Genomic DNA, 26,259 nt, shown 5'->3' with positions numbered 1-26,259 from the left:
AGGGTTACACACGTATTAATACAAGAACGATACACTTACGTAACATACTTTCTCGGCAAGCGGGCAAAATAAGCGCAAAGCTCAAGGACTCAATAAAAACGTTTAATTACACTTCGGAGACTTCATACAGTGCAACAGTGAATGTTCGCTGTTAATATTCACGAGTCCATTTTATCAAATGTTAACTGCATCTGCACTTTATTCCCCTGTCCTTAAATACTCCCATCAGGTTTCCCGTCTTGCCCAGTCCCCTGAAAGTTTCTTCCAATTTTGGCTACAGACCAATGTATCAAAAATTCCAATTGGTCCAGATCCATGGTCCTGGGAAAATGGAAGCCCACTATCCCACCCCCACCAAGGCATTTTAACCAAACCCAATCCCAGTCCCTAAAATATTAGATGGGAAAGTAGGGGCCAGAGGTCCCTTTTAGTAAATGCCCATCGTCCTTTAAAACTGTGTGTGTGACAGAGAGACAGACAGAGGAAACAGGTGAAAGGCTGAAATACTGTACAATAAAATAAAACAGAAGAAAGAGTCTGGAGGAGTCTGGGATGGAAACAACCTAAGACATGAGAAGCAGGAGACTACCTCCTGTCCCTGATACTTTACCCACTTTGCAATGGTGGGGAAGGACTGAAGACAAGACTGTAGGGAGGGGAAGGTGTGGAGCTGAGAAAACCAACCTCCAAAGGTCTCACTAGGATGAGTTTAAAGAGAAAGGAGGGACCCCTGGCTTCTATTATGTTGGTGGTTCTTAGGGTAAAGGAGTGACTGAGAGGCAGGAAGATTCATGATCTGTGGGCCCAACCCTTTGGATGACCATTTGTGAATAGAAATTGGAGGACTCCTGACAAAGCGCAAGAAGGGACAGTCAAAAATAAAAATAAGTGAAAGAGAAAATAACCCTCAAAGATAGAGCCCAAGATGGGCAGTGGTGGTGGTGAAGGTAGAGAATTCAGATTCTGATCTTGCCTGGGGGATAGAATGTGGGGCAGCCGTAAGAAATATCAAGGCTTCAGGTAGCTAGCACCTTTCAAATTGGCACCATGGCTTCTCCCAGGGGGTGGGACCAATAAGAAAGTTTGAAGGGTCATCCAAGCCAGATGTCTCAAGTAAAAGTGCAGGGTTTGATATGCCTTCTTGTCATTCCATTTACTGCACCTCTCCTCACCTGCAACACAAGCTTGGTAGAGGAGGTGTGTGTTGTGGGGGAAGGATGAGGCAGGGAAGGAGCACTCATCATCTAGCTCCTGAGAGCTTCAACAGATCATCTTGGCAGTATCAGGCTGGTAAATGCAGTGGTCCTGGTATTGGGTGAGTTCCTGACCCGCCCTTTACCCGCCTCCAAGCATCCCTCCAGAGGGTACCATGACCGGGATGACTCCTCAGATCGGAGACAAGAAAAACACAAACAGTTCCACATCTCAGAGACTCCCATTGTGAGACAACATCTGTTTCTGTGAGTCCCAAGTGATTGGGGTATATACGTGTGTCATGACTGCCTGGGGCTGAGAACCTCCACTGCCCTCTCCTAGGTTTGGCTCAGCTGGTCGAGGGAGATGCACTAGGGCACACATATACTCCTATCACTTTCCAAACCAACTACTCTCTAAACCAGACTTTTCAGGGTAGTGTTCCAAGTCCAGTGTGTCCCAGACAGTCTGATCTATTTAGAGCTGTGCCCACCACTGTAGTCATCTGGGCCAGGAGGAAAAAAACAGCTTATATATCCTGAGGCTGCTGGGACTGAAGGGACTGGGAGGGATAGATAACTGGGATTGAGGGAAAAGCTACATGATATTTTTCCACCTGTCTGAGGAAGGGGTGGGCTCTGACTGCAGGATTGGTGCTTTAGCAGGACTAAGACAGTAGCCTGGTTCACAGAAAAATACACACACAAAATAAAGTATCAACATTTCTCCCCAACCTAATAACTCTCCAAACAGAGGATGAGTGCTCTGGAGAACCAGAGGTTTTTGCTGCTCCCACTCCCTGTGCAAAAGTGCCTGGCACCTTGCCCCCAGTGGCAGGGAAAAGCAGAGTAGTCTGGTGGGCAGCTCAGTCCCAAAATAAAAATAAGCAAGCCTAAGAGATGAAGCAGGAAACGGCTGATGGCAACTGCTTGGAATCTGGGCTGAAAGCCCAAGAGGAAGAACCAGTGGTAGTAAGCAAGTTCTATGTGCAGCTTTTCTCAGGATCTCAGGGACACAGATGGAGGGGGAAGGCAGAGAAGGGTTGGCAGGGGATGGATGGAGTGGGATTGGCAGGGAGAGTGGATTTCCTTAGGGCAGGACAGTACCTGTACTGAATGAGTGAGCCGAGTTTGGCAAGAAAATTTAAAAATGAGAGCAGGGGATCCAGGCGTGGAGCCTCTTCAGCAAGAGCAGTTCAAAGTCTCTGTCCCTGATCCAGGGCCGGACTCGGTATCTGGTGGGGCACCTGAAGAGGGTGCTACCCTCTCCTCTCTGCCCCTGACTCAGAGTAGTGTGGGAAACAGCAGGCTTCTCTCCCCATCACTCGTTACCAGTGTCTTGAGTCCACCAGCTCAGGTCGGAGGCTGAGTTTCTTGAGGCTCTCGTAGCCCACCACAATGACAATGGTTGAGGGCGTGGCTGAGATGATTCTGGCGGAGAGGCCTTTCATGAGGCCCCAAGGCCCCTCTTCTGCCATCAGCTGTCGGAAGGTCAGGATGATGGAGTTCTTGCCCTCAACCTGGAAAAGTCAACGCATTGGAGGACGACGGTCTGCAGTCAAAGCCCCTCTACCCAATCTCCCTCTGCCTTAGGCTAAAGTGGAAAGAATTAGACTTGGGAGTCAGAGGGCTGGACTCTGCTTCTGCGGGACAGTTCAGCACAGTGACTGAGTATGGGCTCTGGTGCCAGACTGCCTGGTATGAATTCTGCTCCACAATTTACTAACAGCATAATCTCAGGTACTTTACTTAACACTTTGCACCCCAGTTTCCTCGAATATAAAATAGTAATGATAATACCTACCCTGTGTGGTTGTTCTACGAAGTAAACAAAAGAATACTTGTAAATGCTGAGAACAGTGCCTGGCAGACAGTAAGTATTCAATAAATGGTAGTTATAATTCATATCATTAGATAAACTACATAGTGATGAGTCTTTGGACCAAGTGCTTCTCTCTGGTCTCAGGGAGGCTGGATTAAATCACCTCTAAGGGCCTCTGCAGCTCTGTTACGGTCCAGGGTTCTTGGCCTTCCCGAAGCAATAGAAATCGACTAGAGGCCAGACAAGAAATTCAGGCAAGGCTTTACTGGGGCCCTTGCTGCACAAGAGGGGAGCAAGAACAAACAAGAGCTTCCTTTGCTTGCTCACTCCCCAAAGGGAGGTAAGCTTGTTTCTTATATGGGGTGAGGGTAGGGGTGTGTCCAGGAGTCCGGCCAGAGGGGTGGCTTAGGTATTTCGCCGCCCCTTAGGTGGTGGTGTGTGCAGGGAGCATGCACAGTACCCTGCTTTTGCTCCCGGCACTTCAAAAGTGGCAGTTGGGTTTTTTGGTTTCTTTGTATGTTTTGGGTCCAGAATTTGCCCCAACTGGGCATGCACACAGTTGTTTTTAGTCCCATATAGTTTCTTTATATTCCGTTGCTCAAGGAGAGGTGTGTCCATGTGCAAGCCCTGCAGCACTGCAGCAAAGGGGCCCAGGTCCCAGCCTGTCTCAGCTCTCTCTACCAGTGATTTTGATTCTGATCATCTCAATCCCTCTGAAGCCCCATGGCTAGAGTCCTCCCCCTCCAACCCTGTCATCTCCCACACACCCTGTGACCTGTCTTCCCTATCATACTGGAATCTTTTCTCTCTTTTTTCTTAATAGTCTTGCCCTCTTCTTCCCCCCCACCCCCATACCTGCCACCAAATTACACTTTTAGAGATTACCCCCTTCAGACCTTCAGCCAATGCAGGACAGACACACTCCTTGTTATACTTCCCTCTATTCACAAGGTGGTCCCATCTCTGACTAAGAACGTCTCCCCATTCCTCTCTGCCTCCTTTAGCGCCCTCCTCCACATTCCCCCTTTCCCTTCTTCCTCTGACCACCTGTGCTCCCCTAATCCTCCACTTATCCACAGCCACGTCAAGGGCTTTTTTAGCTATGGCCCTGGTCCTCATATGTGCTGTCTCTTCCAGCCTGGGAACTCCTCAAAGTAAGGACCTGTCCTTTTCCTTGAATCTCCTCATGGAACATCCAGAACAAGGCTCAGGAGAGAATAAGGATGGAACCTATACACTTTATTATTTGCAAACCAATCAGATGCCACTCATTTTCAAACGTGTGGGTCGTGGAGGGGGCGCATACTTTCCTAGGGACCAATACACAGCTGACCCTCGAACAACACGGGTTTGAGCTGCATGGGTCCACTTATATGCAGTATGTTTTTTTCCAGCAGTAACAAGTAACACTACAGTACTAATAAAAATTTTTAAAATAAATAAATAAAATAAATATAATAACTGGGAAGACTTTACCATTGCTATTTAACCTTTATGGATTGCATATCTCTCTAAACATGTCAAGATATATTCCTGTTTCTCTAAAGTACACACTTGGTTAATTTAAGAATTCCATGCTTATGCTAACATTAAATTTAAAGAGATTATTTTACTTCTCTGGAAATAAATCAAAATTGTACATAGGGGGCTTCCCTGGTGGCGCAGTGGTTGAGAGTCCGCCTGCCGATGCAGGGGACACGGGTTCGTGCCCTGGTCCGGGAAGATCCCACACACCACGGAGCGGCTAGGCCCGTGAGCCATGGCCACTGAGCCTGCGTGTCTGGAGCCTGTGCTCCACAACGGGAGAGGCCACAACAGTGAGAGGCCCGCGTACCACACACACAAAAAAAAATTGTACATACGTAGCAGAGTTACTACATAAAAAATTGAATTTAAAATTGAACTGCCTGCTTATATTACCCACAATGTGTTTAAATATCTTTGACTATAATCTATACCAAAATGATTTAAGTAAAAATTCATTTTTATTTATACTTAAAAAAACCCAAAACACTACAGTACTATGCGATCTGTGGATGGCGAACCACAGATTCAGAGGGCCAAGTTATACTCAAATTTTCAACTATGCGGAGTGTCAGTGCTCCTAAACTCCATGTTGTTCAAGAGTCAACTGTACCTAGATTTACCAGCCACCTCCATCCCAACATCCTGGTATCAGGGAAGCTGACTTCACCTCCATCTGCTAAGGTTATTTTCCTTCCCTCTCCTCACTGTAACTCAATGACCACACTCTCCTGGACAGCTGTCCTGTTAAGTTACCCAAATCAGATATTAAAATTCCCCCATTCTCTCCACCTAAAGTTTTTTTAAAAATATTTATTTATTTATTTTATGATTATTTATTTATTTTCTTTTATTATTATTTATTTTTAAATTTTATTATTATTTATTTTTTTATCTTGGCTGCACTGGGTCTTAGTTGCAGCATGTGGGCTTCTCAGTTGTGGCATGCGGGCTTCTTAGTTGCAGCATGCATGCGGGATCTAATTCCCTGACCAAGGATCGAACCCAGGCCCCTGGCATTGGAAACATGGAGTCTTACCCACTGGACCCCAGGGAAGTCCCTCCACCTAAAGCTTTATATAGCAAAACCTACCATGTGTATATTATACATTATCATTCAGATTCTATTTCCTTGGACTCGGGGCTGTGAAATTGTCATTAAGCTGACTAAAGACAGGGACTATAACTTCTGGACAACACCACCCAGGGCTTTGTCTGTGTTTGTGCTGAGTCCACACAGAACAATCTGTGAAACCTGTTCAAGGACAGTCATTTTCACTGTAGAGAGCACATAGCCAAGTGGAGAAGCTAGATAGACTTACGAAATTAACTAAAATCATATTTCTAATAACCACAAAGCTACAAGGTAAGGAAAAGGTGGTTGATAGGCTATGCTATTATGATGAAAGCCTAGAAGAAAGCAGTAAGAATTCCTAGATGCATGGGCAAGGAAAGCAGTAGAGGCATGCAAGGTAGCAGACAGGATGACAGAAACATTCTAGGTGATTCAAAGTGCTCAGCTGGTTTCTGTAGATGGTAAGCATAACCACAAGGAAGAGGCTTGGATGACCAGGAGAAGGCTGGCTAGACTAGAGGGCCATGACACAAAGAGGTCAGGAAATATTGGAGGGCCTCAAGATCACACTTCTAATGGTTTATCTGGGAGGAGGGTAGGGGAGAAGACTGGTCTTACCTGTACTCGGGTTCGGATGACATCCATGGGATTGGTGAGGATGGAAGCAGTGGCTGCAGCCAGAGGCCCCGAGATGGCTTGAAAGACGATGTGAGGGCACTCCTTAGGGCAGAGGGACGAGAGCTGCTCTGGAATCAAGGGAAAGATAATGCCTCAAGACATGAGGTTCCACTCCACACGGCCCCAAACCTTTTCTACCAGTTGGCCCAACGATGACAAACCCTCCATCCTTAGCCACCTTAGACCCTATAACTCCCATCTTTGCTTCCATCTAAACCAACAACAAAAAAATTTTTTAAATAAATTTATTTATTTATTTTTGGCTGCACTGGGTCTTCGTTGCTGCACGCAGGCCTTCTCTAGTTGTGGCGAGTGGGGGCTACTCTTCGTTGCAGTGTGCAGGCTTATCATTGCGGTGGCTTCTCGTTGCGGAGCACGGGCTCTAGGCATGCAGGCTTCAGTAATTGTGGCACGTGGGCTCAGTAGTTGTGGCTCGCGGGCTCTAGAACGCAGGCTCAGTAGTTGTGATGCACGGGCTTAGTTGCTCCGCAGCATGTGGGATCTTCCTGGACCAGGGCTCGAACCGGTGTGCCCTGCATTGGCAGGCGGATTCTTAACCACTGCGCCACCAGGGAAGCCCTGAACCAACAAAAATTTTTAAATCTCAGGCCCCTTCCAGAAGTCATTTTGCATAGGACAAAAATTCCTCTGGAGAAGGGGATTTCAAAACCTCTTTGCTTGCTGACTCCTTTCAGAAATCACTCCTGATGTAAAACTCTTATGCTTATGCTCTACTTTTCACAACTCACTGGCTAGAAAAGCACACACCACATATTTTCTTATACGTGCACTGGATAACTGGTAAGATACATTAAAAATTGGTAACACTAATTGTCTTTAAGGAAGGAAGCTGGGTGACTGTGGTAGGTGAGGAGTGTTTTCACTGCATACCCTTTCTTACCTTTTGAATTTTGAACCATATGAATGTTTTAAAAAATAAAAACAATTACAATTAAAAGAGAAAATCATATCCTACAGTGAGAACTTTTCTTCAGCCTATATCAAGAAAGGAAAATTGGATTTCCCTGGTGGCGCAGTGGTTAAGAATCCACCTGCCAATACAAGGGACATGGGTTCGAGCCCTGGACAGGGAAGATCCCACACGCGGTAGAGCAAATAAGCCCGTGCGCCACAACTACTGAGCCTGAGCTCTAGAGTCTGCAAACCACAACTACTGAGCCTGAGTGCCACAACTCTGCTGAAGCCCACGCGCCTAAAGCCTGTGCTCCGCAACAAGGGAAGCCACCGCAATGAGAAGCCGGCGCACCACAAGGAAGAGTAGCCCCTGCTCGCCCCAAATAGAGAAAGCCCGCGCGCAGCAACAAAGACCCAACATAGCCGAAAATAAATAAATTAATTAATTAAAAAAAAAAGAAAGGAAAATTCATTTTTCAAAATGCTGATGAAGAAGATGGAATAATACCCAGATCCACCCAATCCCAGTGTCACTAGGAAGTTCACCTGCAATTGAATTATTTTGCTTTTCCCTCTCTGGAGGTGAGAGACAAGAGTTCGTTCATTTATTCAACAAAGATTTATTGAGTGATTACCACGAGCCAGTCACTTTGGGTTCTAAAGATACAACAGTGAATAAAATAGCCTCAAATCCCTGTCCTTATGAAACTTACATCCTAGTGGGGGAAAACAGACAATAAATAAATAAAGAGCAAAATATACAACTATGTCAGACATGTTGCGTGCTAATTATAGAAAAAAATAGAGCAGGAAAAGGAGATAAGGAATGCCAAGGGCAGAAAGGGTAGAAGGTGAAGTCTAAGCAAAGCCCTAAAGGATAGTATAAGCCTTATAGATCTGTGGCGAGAACTTTCCAAGCAGAGGTAACATCCTATGCAAAGGCCCTGAGGCATGAGCATGCCTGAAGTCTTTGGCACCAAGGCCAGTATGCCTGCAGCCGAATGAATGAGGGAAAGAACAGTAGATGAAGTCTAAGAGGTAGGGCCCTGAAGCCATTGCATGGACTTTGGCTCTTACTCTGAGTGAGACTGGATGTAAAATAGATTTATCATCTCCAAGGTTCCCTCTCAGTTTTCTCTGTACAATTCAGTCACCATAATACCTTTAAGAATTTCTTCTTGCGGGGAGGAGCAATATAGGGGTAGGGGATTAAGAGGAACAAACAAGGGCTTCCCTGGTGGTGCAGTGGTTGAGAGTTCGCCTGCCGATGCAGGGAACACGGGTTCGTGCCCTGGTCCGGGAAGATCCCACATGCCGCGGAGCGGCTGGGCCTGTGAGCCATGGCTGCTAAGCCTGCGGGTCCGGAACCTGTGCTCCGCAACGGGAGAGGCCACAACAGTAAGAGGCCCGCATACCTCAAAAAAAAAAAAAAGAGGTACAAACAAGCTACAAGGATATATACTATACAACACAGGGAATATAGCAAATATTTTATAATAACTATAAATGGAGTATAACGTTTAAAAATTGTGAATCACTATATTGTACACCTGTAATTTATAAACTATTATATATCAACTATACTTCAATTTAAAAATATATATATATATATATATTTTTTTCTTATGCTCCTAGTTTTGGTAATTTACCGCCAGGCAACTAAAGATTAGGAAACAAGTAGGATGGTGGAGGTTGGCAGGACAGAAGCGAGGGCTTCCAAGTCCGAAGGCATGACAGAATTCCTTAAGCCTTACCAGAACCACCTCTCCCCTGGATTTCTAATCACTTTCTTCCCCAGGGTCAGCATACAGAAAGAAACAAAGTGAACTGGTGGCTCTGCCTCAAGGGTGTCTTGTTGCTCCTGAGAAGAAAACATTTCACAACCACTGGAAGGCAGCATCTGGAAAACAAGGTGCTACAAAAGAAAACAGGGCTTTCCTGGTGGCGCAGTGGTTAAAAATCCACCTACCAGTGCAGGGGACACGGGTTCAAGCCCTGGTCTGGGAAGATCCCACACGCCATGGAGCAACTAAGCCTGTGCGCCACAACTACTAAGCCTGCGCTCTAGAGCCCATGAGCCACAACTACTGAGCCCACGCGCCTAGAGCCTGTGCTCCACAACCAGAGAAGCCAATGCAATGAGAAGCCCACACACCACAAGAGTAGCCCCCACTCGCCGCAACCAGAGAAAAGCCTGCACGCAGCAATGAAGACCCAACACAGCCAAAATAAATAAATAAATAAAATTTAAAAATAAATCAATTAAAAAAAAGAAAACAGGAAGAGCCCTCTTTCCAACTGGGTAAAGAAGTCTTCTTGGGACTTCCCTGGTGGCACAGTGGTTAAGAATCCACCTGCCAATGCAGGGATAGGGGTTCAATCCCCGGTCTGGGAAGATCCCACATGTCACAGAGCAACAAAGCCCGTGCGCCACAGCTACTGAGCCTGTGCTCTAGTGTCTGCGAGCCACAACTACTGAAACCTGTGTGCCACAACTACTGAAGCCTGCGCACCTAGAGCCCATGCTCCACAACATGATAAGCCACCGCAATGACAAGCCCACACACTGCAACGAAGAGTAGCCCCCTCTCACCACAACTAGAGAAAGCCCGCACGTACCAACAAAGACCCAACACAGCCAAAAATTTACAAATTAATTGATTAATTAATTTTTTTTTTAAAAAAGAAGTCTTCTTTGCAAAGATGGCATGTACGCTGAGGCTTGAAGCATGAGAAGGACCCAGACACACAAACAACAGGGGAAAGGCTATTCCAGGCAGAAAGAACAGTATCTGCAAAGGCCTTGAGGTGAGAACAGAGCTTGGTGTGTCTCAGGAACTGAGAGAAGGGCAGTGAGAATGGACCAGAGTGAGTAAGGGCAGAGGAGCACAAGATGGGGCTGGAGAAGCAGACAGGGACCAGATCACATAGACCTGTATTGACCGTGAGAAGCATTAGATTTTATTGTAAATACCCATAAGGCAGCATTGGTAGATTTTAAGCAAAATGGAGTGACAAAAACCAGTCTACTCTCTCAACAAATATTTACTGAGCACTTACAATTCACCAGGCCCTGAGACACACAGTGTCACAGAGTGTGGTACACAGTGGGTATTCAGTAAATGTTAGTTTCCACCCCCTTCCAAGAAACTTTCCAGTCAATTATATCAAAATAAAGCTGGGGGAAAAAAAGTATTAAGAAAAAAGAAGAACCTGTGCAAATAATAGAAGAGATAGGCACATACAAATAACATCAAGGCAAATGTTCTAACTGCCTTAAGAAAGACTGAAGCAATGTCATGGGAGTTGGAAGGAGGGAAAGATCATTTCTGAGTTGAGAGATACATGGAGAGGATGGGAGAGGAGGCAATGAGTCATGATTTCACCAGGGTAAGTGGACCTGGAAGGCATCTAGCAGAGGGATATGAATACAGCAGAGGTGGGAGAGATGATGCACGGTGGAGGAACGGTGTGTGAACTGGCCTGGCTGCAGCATAGACTATACATAGGGAAACAGCAAGATGTTTCACTGAAAAGGGAAGGTGAAGCCAGGCTGAAGAGTTTGGATTTTATTGAGTAAGCAGTGGGAGCCACTGAACATCACAACCAGAGTTTAAAGTTAATCCATTAGGGGGACTTCTCTGGTGGCACAGTGGGTAAGAATACACCTGCCAAGGCAGGGGACACGGGTTCAAGCCCTGGTCCGGTAAGATCCCACATGCCGTGGAGCAACTTAAGCCCGTGCGCCACAACTACTAAGCCTGTGTTATAGAGCCCACGAGCCACAACTACTGAAGCCCTCGCGCCTAGAGCCCGTGCCCTGAAACAAGAGAAGCCACCACAATGAGAAGCCTGCGCACCGCAATGAAGAATAGCCCCCGCTCACCACAGCAAGAGAAAGCCCACGCGGAGCAACGAAGACCCAAAGCAGCCAAAAATAAATAAATTAATAAAATTTTAAAAATAAATAAATAAAGTTAATCCATTAGGGACTTGTGTGTAGATAGGAAGGAAGAGACTTGGAACAGCTAGAAGGCTGATGCAATGGTCCAAGAGGGTAGGTACAGAGAATGGTTTTCAGGAAAGGCAGTGGGAATGGACAGAAAGTTGGACAAGACATTCCAGGGTCACTAGGACTAGATGTGGGGACAAGGACAAGGGGCCAAGCACTATGCCCAAGGCCTCAGTTTCAGTGATTTGGAGAATAACATGGCCACTGACACATGAAAGTAAGTCAGAAGAGAAAGCCAGCTTGGGATGAAAAATGGTTAATTGAAACAAATTTCAGATGTAAGTGCATGCCTCCAGGTCAAAAGGTCCAACAGCCAGGATGTCTGTCCAGAGCTCTGGACACGTAAGTTTGGGAACAGAAATAGAAATTTTGGACATATTAGAAAAGGACAACTCTAATAGTAAATGAAATCAAATGAGGAGAGAGGGGTGAGGACAGACTCCAGAGAAAATGCTCACGTTTCCTTGGAAGGTTCTCTAACATTAAGATTGCCAGCATCCATTCCCAAAGAATCTGATACAAAGGGTCGAGGTGGAGTCCATGTATCTGAATTTTACCAAATACTCCAGATGAAAGACTGTGTTAAACAGAAGAAGAGACAGAGCTACCACAAAAAAAAAAAAAAAAAGTACAATTAGAAAAATAGGAGAGGGACTTCCCTGGTGGTCCAGTGGTAAAGAATCCACCTTACAATGCAGGGGACACAGGTTCAATCCCTGGTCAGGGAACTAAGATCCCACATGCCACGGGGCAATGAAAAGCCCACACACCGCAGTAAAGAGTAGCCCCCGCTTGCCGCAACTAGAGAAAGCCCGTGCGCAGCAACGAAGACCCAACGCAGCCAAAAATAAATAAATAAAATAAATAATTTTTTTAAAAAAAGAAAAAAATGTAAAAAAAAAAAAATAGTAAGGAAAGGCATCCAACTCAAAAGCTATTACCCATTGCTCCATTGCTTTCATCTTTAAATCCTATGGATTTTGTCCCTCCCCACCTTATGATTCTCTGCCAATATTCCACTAAACTTAGTTGATCCTGATTCATCGAGAACATACGCTATGTCCTACAGTCATATACTTTACTTGTCTGATTCCCTCCACTATAATATTAGCTCCTTGAAGGGAAGAACCATGTCTTACTCATCTCTGAATCCTCCTGGATTCAAATGTTTGCTGTATGAATGGTCCAGTCTCCCATTAAATCACTCATTCCAACATGCACAGAGCAAAAGCATCTCTGTCTATTAGTGACCATCCTCCACCCCCACCCTCCTGGTCCCTGCTTACCTGCATAGAAGTGGTAGAAGGGCCACCAGACAGCACTGTTTGGGATGTAAGTAAGCAGCGAAGCCACATAGCCCCGGTAGAAGCCACGAAGTCCATCAGCCCGCAGGATCTGCCTGATGATGTCCTTGGTTTGGCCAAAGGCAACTACCCCTTGTCCCTTTGGATTCCCTCGCACTTGGAAGCGGCCCATTTTCTCACCCTTGCGCTGCATCATCAGGTGCTGGGAGACCACATCAATGGGCACTGTGATGCTCTGAGCCACGAGAGAGGCCGAGCCACCGGCCACCAGTGATTTGACTGTGTTGCTCTGGCTGTAGTCAGCTACAAACTTCCGGGTGAGCTCATAAGTAGTAACATAGCACTGGCCAGATATGAGGGTGAAGGTGTTGACCAGGAACCCCCGGTAGAGGCCAGTCACACCATCTGCCCGTAGGATCTTGATGAAGGCATCAAAGGTCCCATGGTAGAGGCTCTTGCCTTTCTGAACCTGCAAGCGAGTGCGGATGAGGGTGAATGGGTAGACACTGACACGGATCATCATCGTCATTGCCACACCAAACACGTAGAACTTCTTCTTGTCCAGGTGTTCCCACTCGATGATCTGGATGTTACGTTTGTCCTCCATTGTGTCTGGAGACCTGCGGATTTAAGCAGGGTGGAGGGAATGTGAAGGAGATCAGAATTTGCACTTTCCCCTCCTGGATGGGCTCTGAAACCCCATTCTCAGGCTTCAGCTCCTGGGGTACTCACTTCTCCAAAGTTTAGACTTCACCCAGTCTGGCTCTGCCAACCCCTGCCTGATTCTTCCTTCATGGATCGGGATAGTGCCCTCTTCTCTCTCCTTTACCAGTCTGTCCCAATTCAGGACCCCTCTTCTGAAAATTGTTTCTCACCTCAGTGACTCCCGTGGGCCCACTCCCACCTCAGCTCCCTACCCCCAGCTTATCAGATCAGCTATTCTGGTCTCTCTGCCTCTGCCCAGGCCCTGGTGTCACGGCCCATTCTCCTTTTCCTTCTCTAGCTCACCCAGACAGCTCAGGATGCTGTGGGCAAACCAACCACCTGGCCTTTAAGTGGGCTAATGGGATGTCACTAAGTGACATTCTGGAGGTTCCTAAAGGCTAAAGGGAAGTGCTCCATTTCTGACACTCCTGGGCCTACTGAGGAGCCATGGCCTTTGGCCTTGGGCCTTTGAGCCTCAGCAGGGTGCCTCTTTTACCACCATTTACCAGCTGACTCACCTCACTTTATTTCTGGTTTCCTGTGCTGGCCCCTCTGAGCTCCTCCTGACCCACATTCACTACACTTACACCTTCTCCAGTCTGCATTAGAAGAAAGTGCAAGGAAGAAGACAAGTGGGGCTTTCACTCCACAGGAACCCCCCCACACCTCCCTTCCTTCTAATGAAAGGAGTTAGAAATTTAGGAACAAGCCAAAGGTCAGAGTCCTCTTTGGTTATTAGATAACTCACTCTAGAGAAAGAAGAGAACCACCTGAGAGCTAAGCAGTTTCCCTGAAGAGTCTTAACTACAGGGTAGAGAACGTGCTTGGCCTCTTTCATCCCCAAGCATATAAATAATAACCTCAGCCCCTAGGTAGCGAAGGGAGATTCAAGTGACAGAAAAGATATAGAGACTCTGCCTTTGAGAAACTCAGTCTCTTCAAGGGGACACAGTATCCCTCTGGGGAACGGATATAAGACACAGAGATAAAGAAACCAGGGCAAATTAATGTACATGTGGCCCTCATGTTAAGTGTATCCACTGACTAAAGTTTCAAACAAAACTAATAAGGTTACAACTGTAATAACTGTATAAAATCAGGAGCTTTCAACTTAAGGAATGTCAAATGAGGGGCTTCCCTGGTGTCGCAGTGGTTAAGAATCTGCCTGCCAATGCAGGAGACATGGGTTTGAGCTCTGGTCCAGGAAGATCCCACATGCCACAGAGCAGCTAAGCCTGTGTGCCACAACTACCAAGCCTGTGCACCACAACTACTGAGCCCGCATGCCGCAACTACTGAAGCCCGTGCGCCTAGAGCCTGTGCTCTACAACAAGAGAAGCCACCACAATGAGAAGCCCGTGCACCACAATGAAGTGTAGCCCCCCGCTCGCCGCAACTAGAGAAAGCCCGCATGCAGCAACGAAGACCCAACATAGCCAAAAATAAATAAAATAAATTAACTTAATTTTAAAAAAAAAAAGAAAGAAAGAATCCGCCTGCCAATGCAGGGGACCTGGGTTCAAGCCCTGGTCCGGGAAGATCCCACATGCCACAGAGTAACTAAGCCCGTGCGCCACAACTACTGAGCCTGTGCTCTAGAAACCTTGAGCCACAACTACTGAAGCCCGTGTGCCACAACTACTGAAGCCCATGTGCCTAGAGCCTGTGCTCTGCAACAACAGAAGCCACCACAATGAGAAGCCCGCGCACCGCAACAAAGAGTAGCCCCCACTCTCAGCAAGTAGAGAAAACCGGCGTGCAGCAGTGAAGACCCAATGCAGCCAAAAATTAAATAAATGAATAAATAATTAAAAAAAAAAAGAAATGTCAAATGAGAGGACATCATATATTGGACATACACATAGTGACAATGTAATGTGCTCCTGTGTAGGATACTGGACATTTTCAGCCAGAAGGGGAAAGTGAGAAGTTAAAGTCCAGGAAGCAGGAAATCAGGGCCTCCCTAAGCTCTGAGAGAAATCCTTAAGGGATGGGAAAGGAGGTGGCCACATCAAAAGGACAACTCTAGAGAGGTGAAGTGTTCTACACAGGCAGTCCCAGCACCAAAGCCTTGACAAATCTCATGTCAAGTGTATAACCAGAGTTCATCCTCAACCACCTTCCCCAACCAAAGGTCCCAACCAGCCTAAGTAGCTTCTTGGTTTACCATATAAGTCAGTGGGGAAGCAAGGTTAGCTTTTTGGAATTTCCTGAGCTGGACTGCATCACTTTCATTAAAGTATAAGATACCTGCAGTGCAAACTGAGTACATGTGAGCTGAGGGAAAACCTCAGCTTCAAGGTGAGGCATGGGTGAGGCACATGTAACCAAGACAGGCTTCCTGGAGGAGGACAAAGCAGCTTGAATGGAGGAATACATGTGGACAGTGAAAGGGAGAAAACAATGGCTTGAAACAACTGGGTTGACCAGAACAGAGAATCTAGGCCATGGGAAATGAGCTAGAGATGGGGTTCTAGGAGGAGAACCCCTGGAACACTGATGTGCCACTTGCTGTGGGCAAAAGTGGCCCTTCCTCCAGCCTCAGCCCAGGACACCCATCAAGTCCAGTGTGGCAAACTTCTCCTTTAAGGTCCTTCAAGAGAAGGGGATCACTGTATCACTGACAAACAGGGTGTTTGGCATCCAGGGTCCCAAGGTTATGTGTCCATTTCCACTGAGAGAGGAGGAGAAGAGAGAGAGACACCTAGACACCTATTACCTCAAGTAATCCTTACAACTTAACCTCTACACAGTTAAGACACTTCTGCTGAGGAAACTGAGGTACAACAAATAGGTTAAAAGGAACAAGCCCAAGGTCATACAGCTGGTTAGCGGAGGCAGGATATGAGCCAAGTTTGCTCCTCTACTCCATCATGCCCTCTACTCCATGGGAGTTGAGGAGTTCCAGCACAAATCACTCTGTTCAGTATAAAGCCAGGTCATTCCCACCCTTGGGAGGCAGAATTAATGCCCTCATGACTGCCAGTCACCCAAGGGTTAAGCATAAGCTCCCGGCAGCAGATGCCCAGGGATTTCTCTCCGCTTTGTTCCACTGAAACCAAGAGCTGCCTCTGCTTTCCCAGCGTGCTTGTGGAGTGACTGAGCTGAGTGGCTGGGCAGGCCTGTTGTCATCACAGGACAAATACGGCAGGGCTCAAGCAAGCACTCCTGCCCAGCTCATGGATACTGTGTGCTGAGCAGGGCAGAGAGCCAGAGCCACGAAGGACTCTGTTCTAGGACCTGGTTTTGTGGGCACCGTCTCAACTTATCAAACTGAATGACAGAGTGCCAACAACTCCTGATGAGAAATCCTACAGCAGCACCCAGCGCCCCATTTCCCCACTTTCCTCCATCTCTCACATGTGCCAGTCTATTTTAAATTCCCAGAAAGAAGGGAGGACTCTCCACGGCCAAAGCAGGTAATTTCTATCATTACCATGGTGACAGAAGAAGCCACTAAGGGTCATGCCACAGAGGGCTGAGCCTCTACAGTTGAAGGGGAAGGCACTGCACCCACCCCCTCTATCCCTTTGAAAGGTGGGTTGCTCCTAAAAGTTGGGATCTCAACCTGATCCTTGTTATTTAACCTCCAAACTTCCCGCTGAAATATCAAAACCAGTTCCTTGTGTTTCACCCTCTGGAAAATCCTCCATGCAGATACCTGTATGCTCACTTCCTTCAGCCTTCCTTTCTTCCAATTCAATCAGCCCAGCTTCTTTATGGCTCTTTCCCAGATCCTTATTTGTGTTCATGGCTCCAATTCTGAATTTTCCCCCATCTTTTAACACAGCTTAGACACAAAGGTTAAAGTGCTTCATATGGAGACCCAACAGATGACCCAGGATGTCCTGAAATCATCAAATGAGATGTCAGAGGCAGAACCCCCACTGCTGAGCCCATCAGAGGAAAGGGACAAACTGGCCCAAGTAGGTATACCTCCTTCTCCACTTCCCCTCTCCCTGTACCAGAAAAACCACACCAGACTGTTCACTAGGTTCTGAGATAAGATTCTGGTTCAGGACAAGGCAGTGTCACCTGGAATGTAAGGTCATTTGATGAAAAGAACACTAGTAGTCAGGAGAGCCAAGTCTGAGTTCCACTTCCATTACCTACTAGTAGGATTGGAACCAAGTCACTTCTTTGAAATTCAGTTTCCTCATCTGTGAAATGGGGCTAGTAAAGCCTGCCATAGCTATGTCACTGTGGTGCAACTCACATGAGCTAATGTGTGAAAGCACTTTGTTAACAGCAAAGCACTTCTACCATTTCAGAAAGCTCTACTGGACAGTGCTGCTCTAAATCTTTGCTACTCAGACCAGCAGCATGGGCATAATCTGGGAGCTTGTTAGAAAAACAAAATTTCAGGATGCTCCATAGGCCTGCTGAATAAGAACCAACACGTTCACAAGATCTCTGGGTGGTTAATACATATATCAGAGTTTGGAAAGTATTGCCTTAAATATTAAGGATTGTCAGTATTATAACAATAACAACTACTCTAGGAGTCCAGACCATTATGACTAGGTTAGGAGCCCTCTGACTCCATCCTGACTTGTCACCAGGACTGGGCTCAGTGATGACTTCTAGACTTATTCAAATCTTTTCAGTCAACAACCCCCCCCCCAAGTCAAATAGCCACCTACAACTCCTGACAAGACATCCGTGGGGTTTGGTCCCCTCTTCTGTCCTGGAAACATCTTTGCTTCCTCCTTCTGTTCCTCTGTACTTCTTACTGCAACTGCATCAAGGCTTTGCATCCTGGGAGCTATCTACCACATGAATGTGAATATATTTACATGCTTGCCCACCTGTCCTAATGAACATGCATTTCCTTAGGGAAGTTCCCTGGCATGCCTCTAACCTCTCCCTTCAAGACAACCTCCCCTCTGGGGCATGAAGCGATTTCCATCCAGCCTTCCTTCGGTCTTCCATAGGTGCCCACGTGATCCCTCATGACAGACACCACATGACAGTCCTCTTCACCTACTCCACATGACACCCCCTTTAAGCTGCTTCTGTCCTGGCCCCCGAGATGCCTCTCGCCATGCTTCTTTCGCTGTCAGCGAAACTCATGCTCCTCCGACAGGAAAAGATGACTCGTTAGAGTCGCCCCTCATTCCCCAAACTGCGTGGCGGGCTCCCACTGAATTGCAGCCGGCCACTGCAGGCACCCGCTGCCTCCCTGACAGATCCAGGTCCTCGGAGACCTTAGTCCTCAGGCACCCCAAGCCGGTGGTTTCTTACTTTCTCACATCAGGGCGGTTCCGCCCCGTCTGAGGTGAACTCCAAGCGCGGATCTCTAGGCCGCAGCTCCCACTCTATCCTCTGTTTCGGGCGACTGATGGCCTCCGGTCGCATCTTCCTCCATCTCGACCGGGCTCCCGGTACTGACGGAACCGGAAATTGGGACTTTGTCACTCCCGCCCCCTGCGGGGGGCGGGGATGAACGGTGTGCAACTCCACCAATGGCGTTCTGAGCCTTTAGCCTTTCGCCCCGCCCCCGCAGCAAGGGTGGAAGGTCCTGGGAACCATCTTGAATGTGGGCAGAGGCCACGCCTTCATTGGCTTCGACATGCCCTTAGCTCTACAGCGCATGCGTTGTCTTTCTAATTCTTGGAAATTTAAAGTCACCCGGCGCTTCTTGAAGATCTTGTTCTAAATGGGTCACCTTGTGTTTCCGATCTATTGGAATCCTTAAATTCAAATCTAATCTGTAAATTTTTGTGTAATTTTTCTCATCTACAGAGCCAAAACAGAGGCCAGTGTGCAGCAGGAAGGACTAAGTTTAGACAACCAATTTTAAGGTTTGGGAACTCAAAAAACTGCAGGAATAGGGAACATCCTGGAGGCGGAGTGGTCTCTTCCAGCTCTAAAACTATTTGCTTATGCATGGATTTAAAAGAAGAGGCAGAGCCTTTTAAATAAGGGACTGGGAGGCTGGGGGTGGAGATTCATTTCAAAATAGATATTTCTACAACTCAACAACAAAAAGACAAACAATCCAATTTTTTTAAATGGGCAAAGGACTTGAATAGATGTTTCTTCAAAAAAATGACCAAAAAGCACATGAAAAGATGTTCAATATCATTAGGGAAAAACAAATCAAAACCATGAGATCCCACTTCACACCCACGAGGATGGCTAAAATTCAAGCAAGCAAGCAAGCAAACAAGAACCTAGAAAGTAACAAGTGTTAGCAAGGATGTGGAAAAATTGGAACCCTCAGACATTGCTGGTGGGAATGTACAATGGTGCAGCTGCTGTGGGAACAGTTTGGTTGTTCCTCAATATGTTAAGCAAAATTACTATATGACCAAGCAGTTTCGCTCTGAATATATACCCAAAAGAGTTGAAAACTAGAGTTCAAACAAAAACTTGTACACAAATGTTCACAGCAGCAGTCTTCTTCACGATAGGCAAAACGTAGAAACAAATGGTCGTATACCCATACAATGGGATATTACACAGTGAATTAAAAAAAAACAAAAAAAGGAATGAAATATGGATACATACTATGATGTGGATAAATTTTGAAACCATTATGCTAAGTGAAATAAGCCAAACACAACAGTCACATATTGTGTAATTCCATTTAGATGAAATATGCAGAACAGACAAATCTATACAGACAAAAAGCAGGTAAGTGGATTAGTGGTTGCCAAGGACTGGGGGGAGGAAGAGTGGGGAGTGACTGCTTAATTAGTACAGAGTGTCCGTTTGGAGTGATGAAAGTGTTCTGGACCTAGATAGTGGTGATGGTTGTACAGCACTGTGAATGGCTAAATATCACTAATAGTAAATTTTATGTTATGTGATTTTACTACAATTAAAGAATTTGATACCTCTAGGAAAGGTCCCTCCTGAACAACAGATTTGTACTAACAATTGCCTCAAAATATCTAATGGACATTTCAAGCTTAGTGTGAAAGTTAGTTTTATGTCAATCTGGCTAGGGCTATAGTAAGTAACTAGTTATTCACTAATAGGTGTTGCTGTGAAGGTATTTTGTAGGTGTGGTTAACATCCACAATCAGCTGACTTTAGGTAAAGATTACCTTGATAATGTGGGTGGGCCTCATCCAGTTAGTTGAAAGGCCTTTGGAGCAACACTAAGGTTTCTCTGGGAAGAAATTCTGCATCAAGACCTCAGCATGGGGCTTCCCTGGTGGCGCAGTGGTTAAGAATCCGCCTGCCAATGCAGGAGACACGTGTTCGAGCCCTGGTCTGGGAACATCCCACATGCTGCAGAGCAACTAAGCCCGTGCGCCACAACTACTGAGCCTGCACTCTAGAGCCCATAAGCCTCAGCTACTGAGCCCACATGCCACAACTACTGAAGCCTGCGTGCCTAGAGCCCGTGCTCCGCAACAAGAGAAGCCACGACAATGAGAAGCCTGCGCACCGCAAGGAAGAGTAGCCCCTGCTCACCACAACTAGAGAAAGCCCGCTTGCAGCAACAAAGACACAACACAGCCAATAAATAAATTAATTAATTAATTTTTTAAAAAAGACTTCAGCATGGCCAGGGTGGGGGGAGAGATAAATTAGGAGTTTGGGATTAACACTGCTATGTAGAAAATAGATAAACAACAAGGACCTACTGAATAGCACAGGGAACTATATTCAATTATCTTATAATAACCTACAATGGAAAAGAATCTGAAAAAGAATATATATATATATATGAATCACTTTGCTGTATGCCTGAAACTAACACAACATTGTAAATTAACTATACTTCAATTTTTAAAAGGTAAAAAATAATAAATAGGGCTTCCCTGGTGGCGCAGTGGTTAAGAATCCGCCTGCCAGTGCAGGGGACACGGGTTTGAGCCCTAGCCTGAGAAAATCTCACATGCCGCGGAGCAACTAAGCCCGTGCGCCACAACTACTGAGTCTACGCTCTAGAGTCTCTGAGCCACAACTACTGAGCCCACGTGCCACAACTACTGAAGCCCGCACGCCTAGAACCCGTGCTCCATAGCGAGAGAAGCCACCACAATGAGAAGCCTGTGCGGTGTAACCAAGAGTAGCCCCCACTCGCCACAACTAGAGAAAACCCGAGCACAGCAAAGAAGACCCAATGAAGACAAAAATAAATAAATGAATAAATAAATAAAGACGGCAGCATCAACGCCAATGTTCATAACAGCACTATTTACAATAGCCAAGACATGGAAGCAACCTAAATATCCATCAACAGAAGAATGGATAAAGAAGATGTGGTACATACATACAATGGAATACTACTCAGCCATGAAAAAATATACATTATATATATAAATAATATATATTATATATACATATATATATCCTAATGGTTCTGTTTCTCTTCTCTGAAGAATCCTGACTGATACTTAGCATGTCAGAAATGGAACTCTTGTTTGTCCCTGAAATCTGACCTACCTGCTCTCTTATTCATCTCAATTCATTGGCAACGCCATCCTTTTGGCTGCCCAGACTGAAAATCTTGGAGCCATCCTTTTCTTTTTTATTTATTTTATTTATTAAAAAAATTTTTAACCAATTTTTTAAGTTGAAGTATCATTAATTTACAATGTTGTGTTAGTTTCAGGTGTACAGCAAAGTGATTCAGATAACTATATATACATATATTCTTTTTCAGATTCTTTTCCATTATAGGTTGTTACAAGATATTGAGTATAGTTCCTGGAGCCATCCTTAAAGATTCTCTTTTTCTTGTATATCACATGCAATCCATCATCAAATACCATTGGCTTTATCTTAAAAATATGTCCAAACTTACAGACTGGGAGAAAATATTTGAAAACGATGCAACCGACAAGGACTTACCTTCTAAAATATACAAACAGCTCACACAACTCAATAACAAAAAAACAAACAACCTGGACTTCCCTGGTGGCGCAGTGGTTAAGAATCCGCCTGCCAATGCAGGGGACATGGGTTCTATCCAGTCTGGGAACATCCCACATGCCATGGAGTAACTAAGCCCATGCACCACAGCTACTGAGCCTGTGCTCTACAGCCCGCGAGCCACAACTACTGAAGTCTGCGCACCTAGAGCCCGTGCTCTGCAACAAGAGAAGCCACCACAATGAGAAGCCCGCGCACTGCAACGAAGAGTAGCCCCCGCTTGCCGCAACTAGAGAAAGGCTACGTGCAGCAACGAAGACCCAATGTAGCCAAAAATAATTAATTAATTAATTTAAAAAAATATCCAGTCAAAAATGGGCAGAAGACCTAAATAGACATTTCTACAAAAAAGACATACAGATGGCCAATAGGCATATGAAAAGATGCTCAACATCACTAATTACTAGAGAAATGCAAATCAAAACTACAGTGAGGTACCACCTCACACCATTCAGAATGGCTATCATTAAAAAGTCCACAAATAACAAATGCTGGAGAGGGTGTGGAGAAAAGGGAGCCCTGCTACACTGCTGGTGGGAATGTAAATTGGTGCATACACTATAGGAAACAGTATGGACGTTCCTCAAAAAACTAAAAATAAAGTTGACATATGATCCTGTAATCCTATTTCTGGGCATATATCTGGAGGAAACTATAATTCGAAAAGATACATTCACCCCAATGTTCATTGCACTATTTATAATTAGCCAACCTAAATGTCCATAGACAGATGAATGGATAAAGAAGTGGTACATATATACAATGGAATATTACTCAGCCATAAAAACGAACAAAATAATGCCATTTGCAGCAACATAGATGCAGCTAGAGATTATCATACTAAGTGAACTAAGGCAGACAGAGAAAGACAAATACCACATGATATTACTTATATGTGGAATCTAAAATATGTCACAAATGAATGTATCTACAAAAAAGAAACAGACTCACAGACATAGAGAACAGCCTTGTGGTTGCTGGGGGGGTGGGGAGAGGATGGAGTGGGAGTTTGGGATTAGTAGATGCAAACTATTGTATATAGAATGGATAAACAACAAGGTCCTACTGTATAGCACAGGGAACTATATTCAACATCTTGTGATAAACCATAATGGAAAAGACTACGAAAAAGAATGTATGTATATGTGTAACTGAATCACTTTGCTGTACAGTAGAAATTAACACATTGTGAATCAACTATACTTCAATTAAAAAATTTTTTTAAATGTTCAGAGCTTGACCACTTCCCATCACCAACATACTAACACCCTAATCAGAGCCCCCATCATCTGTCACCTGGATTATTCCAGTAGCTTCCTAACTGGTTTCTTTGCTTCCACCCTTGCTTCTGCTATGTACCAATCACAATAAAGCAGCCAGAGTGCTACTTTTAAGCTTTAAGTCAGATCATGTCCCTCCTCTGTTCAAAATCCTCCAATGGCTCCCCCATTTATTCACAGTAAAAGCCAAAGTCTCTACAGTGGCCTACAGGGTCCTACAATCTTCCCCCATGCACACACAGCATCTTTCTCATTTCATCTCATTCCTGCCTCAAGGCCTTTGCATTGGCTGTTGCTCCTGCCCAGAAGCTCTTTCTGCAGGCATCCACATAGCTCCTACTTTCACTTACTTCATTGTTTCATTGTTCAAACATCATCTTATCAATGAGACCTACTCTGAATCCCCTATTTAAACTTGTAGACACTCCTTCCACTCTCAACCTTCTTTCTCCAACTCAAATTTTTTTCTCCATAGCACATCTCCATTTAAAGTACTCTATCGGGGGACTTCCCTGGTGGTCCAATGGTTAAGAATCCACCTTCCAATGCAGGGGACGTGGCTTCGATCCCTGGTCGGGGAACTAAGATCCCACATGCCGTGGGGCAACTAAGCCCACGTGCTGCAACTACTGAGCCAGCGTGCCACAACTAGAGAGCCTGTGTGCTGCAATGAAGAGCCCACATGCCACCACAAAGATCCCACATGCTGCAACTAAGATCCGATGCAGCCAAATAAATAAATACTAAAAAAAAAATAAAATAAAGTACCCTATCAGAAGTTCCCTGGTGGCCTAGTGTTTAGGATTCTGGGCTTTCACAGCTGTGGCCCAGTTGGGGAAGATCCTGCAAGCCGCACAGCCAAAAAAACAAAAAAAAAGTTGTTTATAAAGTACCCTATTTATTTTACTTATTTATCTCTCTCCTACACTAGAATGTAGGCTCCGTGATGGCAAGAATAGTGTCTGTTTTGTTCACTGATCTGCCCTCAGCACCCAACAGTGCCTGTCACATAGTAGGTGTTCAGTAAATATTTGTTGAATAAATGAATGGATTTCAGCACTGAGAGAGTGTTTACCATATGTCAGGCTCACAGAAACACAATGAAAAAGCAGCACTGTATGAAAACGGTTATACTGAAGTGTGCATAGGTCACTAACTCTGCATGGGAGGGTAGAGAAGAACACACAGATAAGATGCTGTTCTAGAAGGGAGACACAGCATGCCCAAAGAACCTCACTGTTGGTTCCTCTACGCAGAATGTCTATTCATCTCTGTGTCACCAAGGCCTGGAATAGTGCTAGGCACTCAATAAAGCTTTCCAGAAAGCTGTATAGAGGGGCTCAGGATTTACAAGTAGTGCCTAGATGTGGATGGAGGAGCTGGAGGCAAGCCATGCCATACCAAAGGGTTTTCATTTTTTTAATTCTAGATTTAATGAAAAGCCATTTAGAGTTTTAGGCAGGTTTTTTTACTTTCTTTTTTTTTTTTTTTGGCTGTACGCGGGCCTCTCACCGCTATGGCCTCTCCAGCCGCGGAGCACAGGCTCCGGAAGCGCAGGCCCAGTGGCCATGGCTCATGGGCCCAGCCACTCCGCGGAATGTGGGATCCTCCCAGACCGGGGCACGAACCCGTGTCCCCTGCATCGGCAGGTGGACTCTCAACCACTGCGCCACCAGGGAAACCCTTTTTTTTTTTTTTAAGTAAACTACCCTTTATCAGAGAGTGGAATGCAGGATGGGAGCAGGAGAAGGTGGCAGAGGCTGGTCAGGGGTCAGCTCTGGCCGTCATGGTCAGTGATCTGGGCCTGTGGGAATGGAGAGGTGCTGAGGAATTCCAGGGAGAGAGAGGAGGAAGAGGAGATGAGACTGGTGCCCCACTAAATGTGGAGGGGTGAGAGAGAAGAGGTCCCAAGCTTCTCCATCGCAGTGAGGTTAACTAGCATGGGGAACAAGGGAGGGCAAGTAGGTTTGAAAGGGTTGATAAATTCAGCTGGGGACACGTTGCATCAGAGATGTTTGTGGTGTATCCAGGTGGCTGTAACCAGTAGCTAGAGGGGGAGACAGGAAGCCTGAGCTTGCAGTACTCTGTCCCCCACGATAGCTCTTCCCCACCCCACCCTGGGCTCTGACTGTTGCTAGTCTGTCCCTACTGCCAGATTGTGAGGGTAGGAAGCAGGTCTGATTCAGGTTTCTCCCCAGCTGTCTAGGCCAGATTCTTTTTTATTTTTGGTCGGGGCGGGGGTGGGCATGCTGCGCTGGCAAGCAGGATCTTAGTTCCCTGACCAGGGATCAAACCTGAGCCCCGTGCAGTGGAAGCACTGGACTGCCGGGGAAGTCCCTAGGCCAGATTCTGAACCATAGCAAGTACTTTGTGCATGTTTGCTGAATGAATAAATGGGCATCCTTGGTTGAGAGGTGAGAGTGGAAGCAATAGGCACAGAAGATATTGTCCAAGGGGAATTTTCAAGGGAAATAAGAAAAGAGAAGTGCTTAAAAGACCTGAGGAGCAGTGGTTAGAGAGCTAGGAAGGTAAGCAAGAGCACTGCAGCCAGAGACCAAAGCATAAGTGTTACAAGAAGGAATTGTCACCAGGGTCAAAGGCTGCAGAGAAGTCAGGTAGGATGAGACTGAAAAGGTTTTGCTCTCATAACCAGTAAGCATTTCCCAGGTGCCTCCTCTCACTAGAGCATAGTGCCTCACGCTTTAGGCTGTGGAGATGGGGTTGAGATACCTCCTGCCCCCAGGGTGTTGAGAGTCCAGCAGGGGTAACTGCATGTGTCATCCCCTTCTATGTTTTATATTCTTTCTTTTATATATACTGACAACTTTTATATTTAGAATTAGCCAGCTGGACTCA

General features: G+C 45.8%; 1 protein-coding gene across 7 annotated transcripts; it reads right to left on the bottom strand.

Moving 5' to 3' along the window:
• Positions 1–87: 87 nt before the first annotated feature.
• SLC25A44 (solute carrier family 25 member 44) lies at positions 88–18,605 on the bottom strand. Of its 7 annotated transcripts, XM_060031704.1 has the most exons (5): positions 18,473–18,605; positions 16,890–17,076; positions 12,506–13,143; positions 6,233–6,360; positions 88–2,713 (listed from the first exon to the last, which is right to left on the bottom strand). In XM_060031704.1, the coding sequence occupies exons 3-5, from the start codon at positions 13,128–13,130 to the stop codon at positions 2,522–2,524; spliced, it is 945 nt and encodes a 314-aa protein (XP_059887687.1). In that variant the 5' UTR covers positions 13,131–13,143; positions 16,890–17,076; positions 18,473–18,605; the 3' UTR covers positions 88–2,521. The 7 variants fall into 7 exon arrangements, 6 of the variants coding, with proteins under 6 accessions (XP_059887687.1, XP_059887677.1, XP_059887669.1 ...); XM_060031694.1 differs by lacking the exon at positions 16,890–17,076; XM_060031686.1 differs by lacking the exons at positions 16,890–17,076; positions 18,473–18,605 and adding an exon at positions 13,747–13,880.
• Positions 18,606–26,259: the final 7,654 nt, after the last annotated feature.

The sequence above is a fragment of the Delphinus delphis genome, chromosome 1, assembly GCF_949987515.2.
Source record: "Delphinus delphis chromosome 1, mDelDel1.2, whole genome shotgun sequence".
Lineage (NCBI taxonomy): Eukaryota > Metazoa > Chordata > Mammalia > Artiodactyla > Delphinidae > Delphinus > Delphinus delphis.
This window is presented reverse-complemented; position numbering and strand designations above follow the sequence as displayed.

Coding starts and splice junctions, on each gene's coding strand:
- SLC25A44 (XM_060031686.1), bottom strand. CDS start 13,802: ATGTGGGTCAGGAGGAGCTCAGAGGGGCCAGCACAGGAAACCAGAAAT. Junction 6,361..12,505: donor CTTCTACCACTTCTATGCAG/GTAAGCAGGGAC, acceptor CCTTGATTCCAG/AGCAGCTCTCGTCCCTCTGC. Junction 2,714..6,232: donor TCATCCGAACCCGAGTACAG/GTAAGACCAGTC, acceptor TGACTTTTCCAG/GTTGAGGGCAAGAACTCCAT.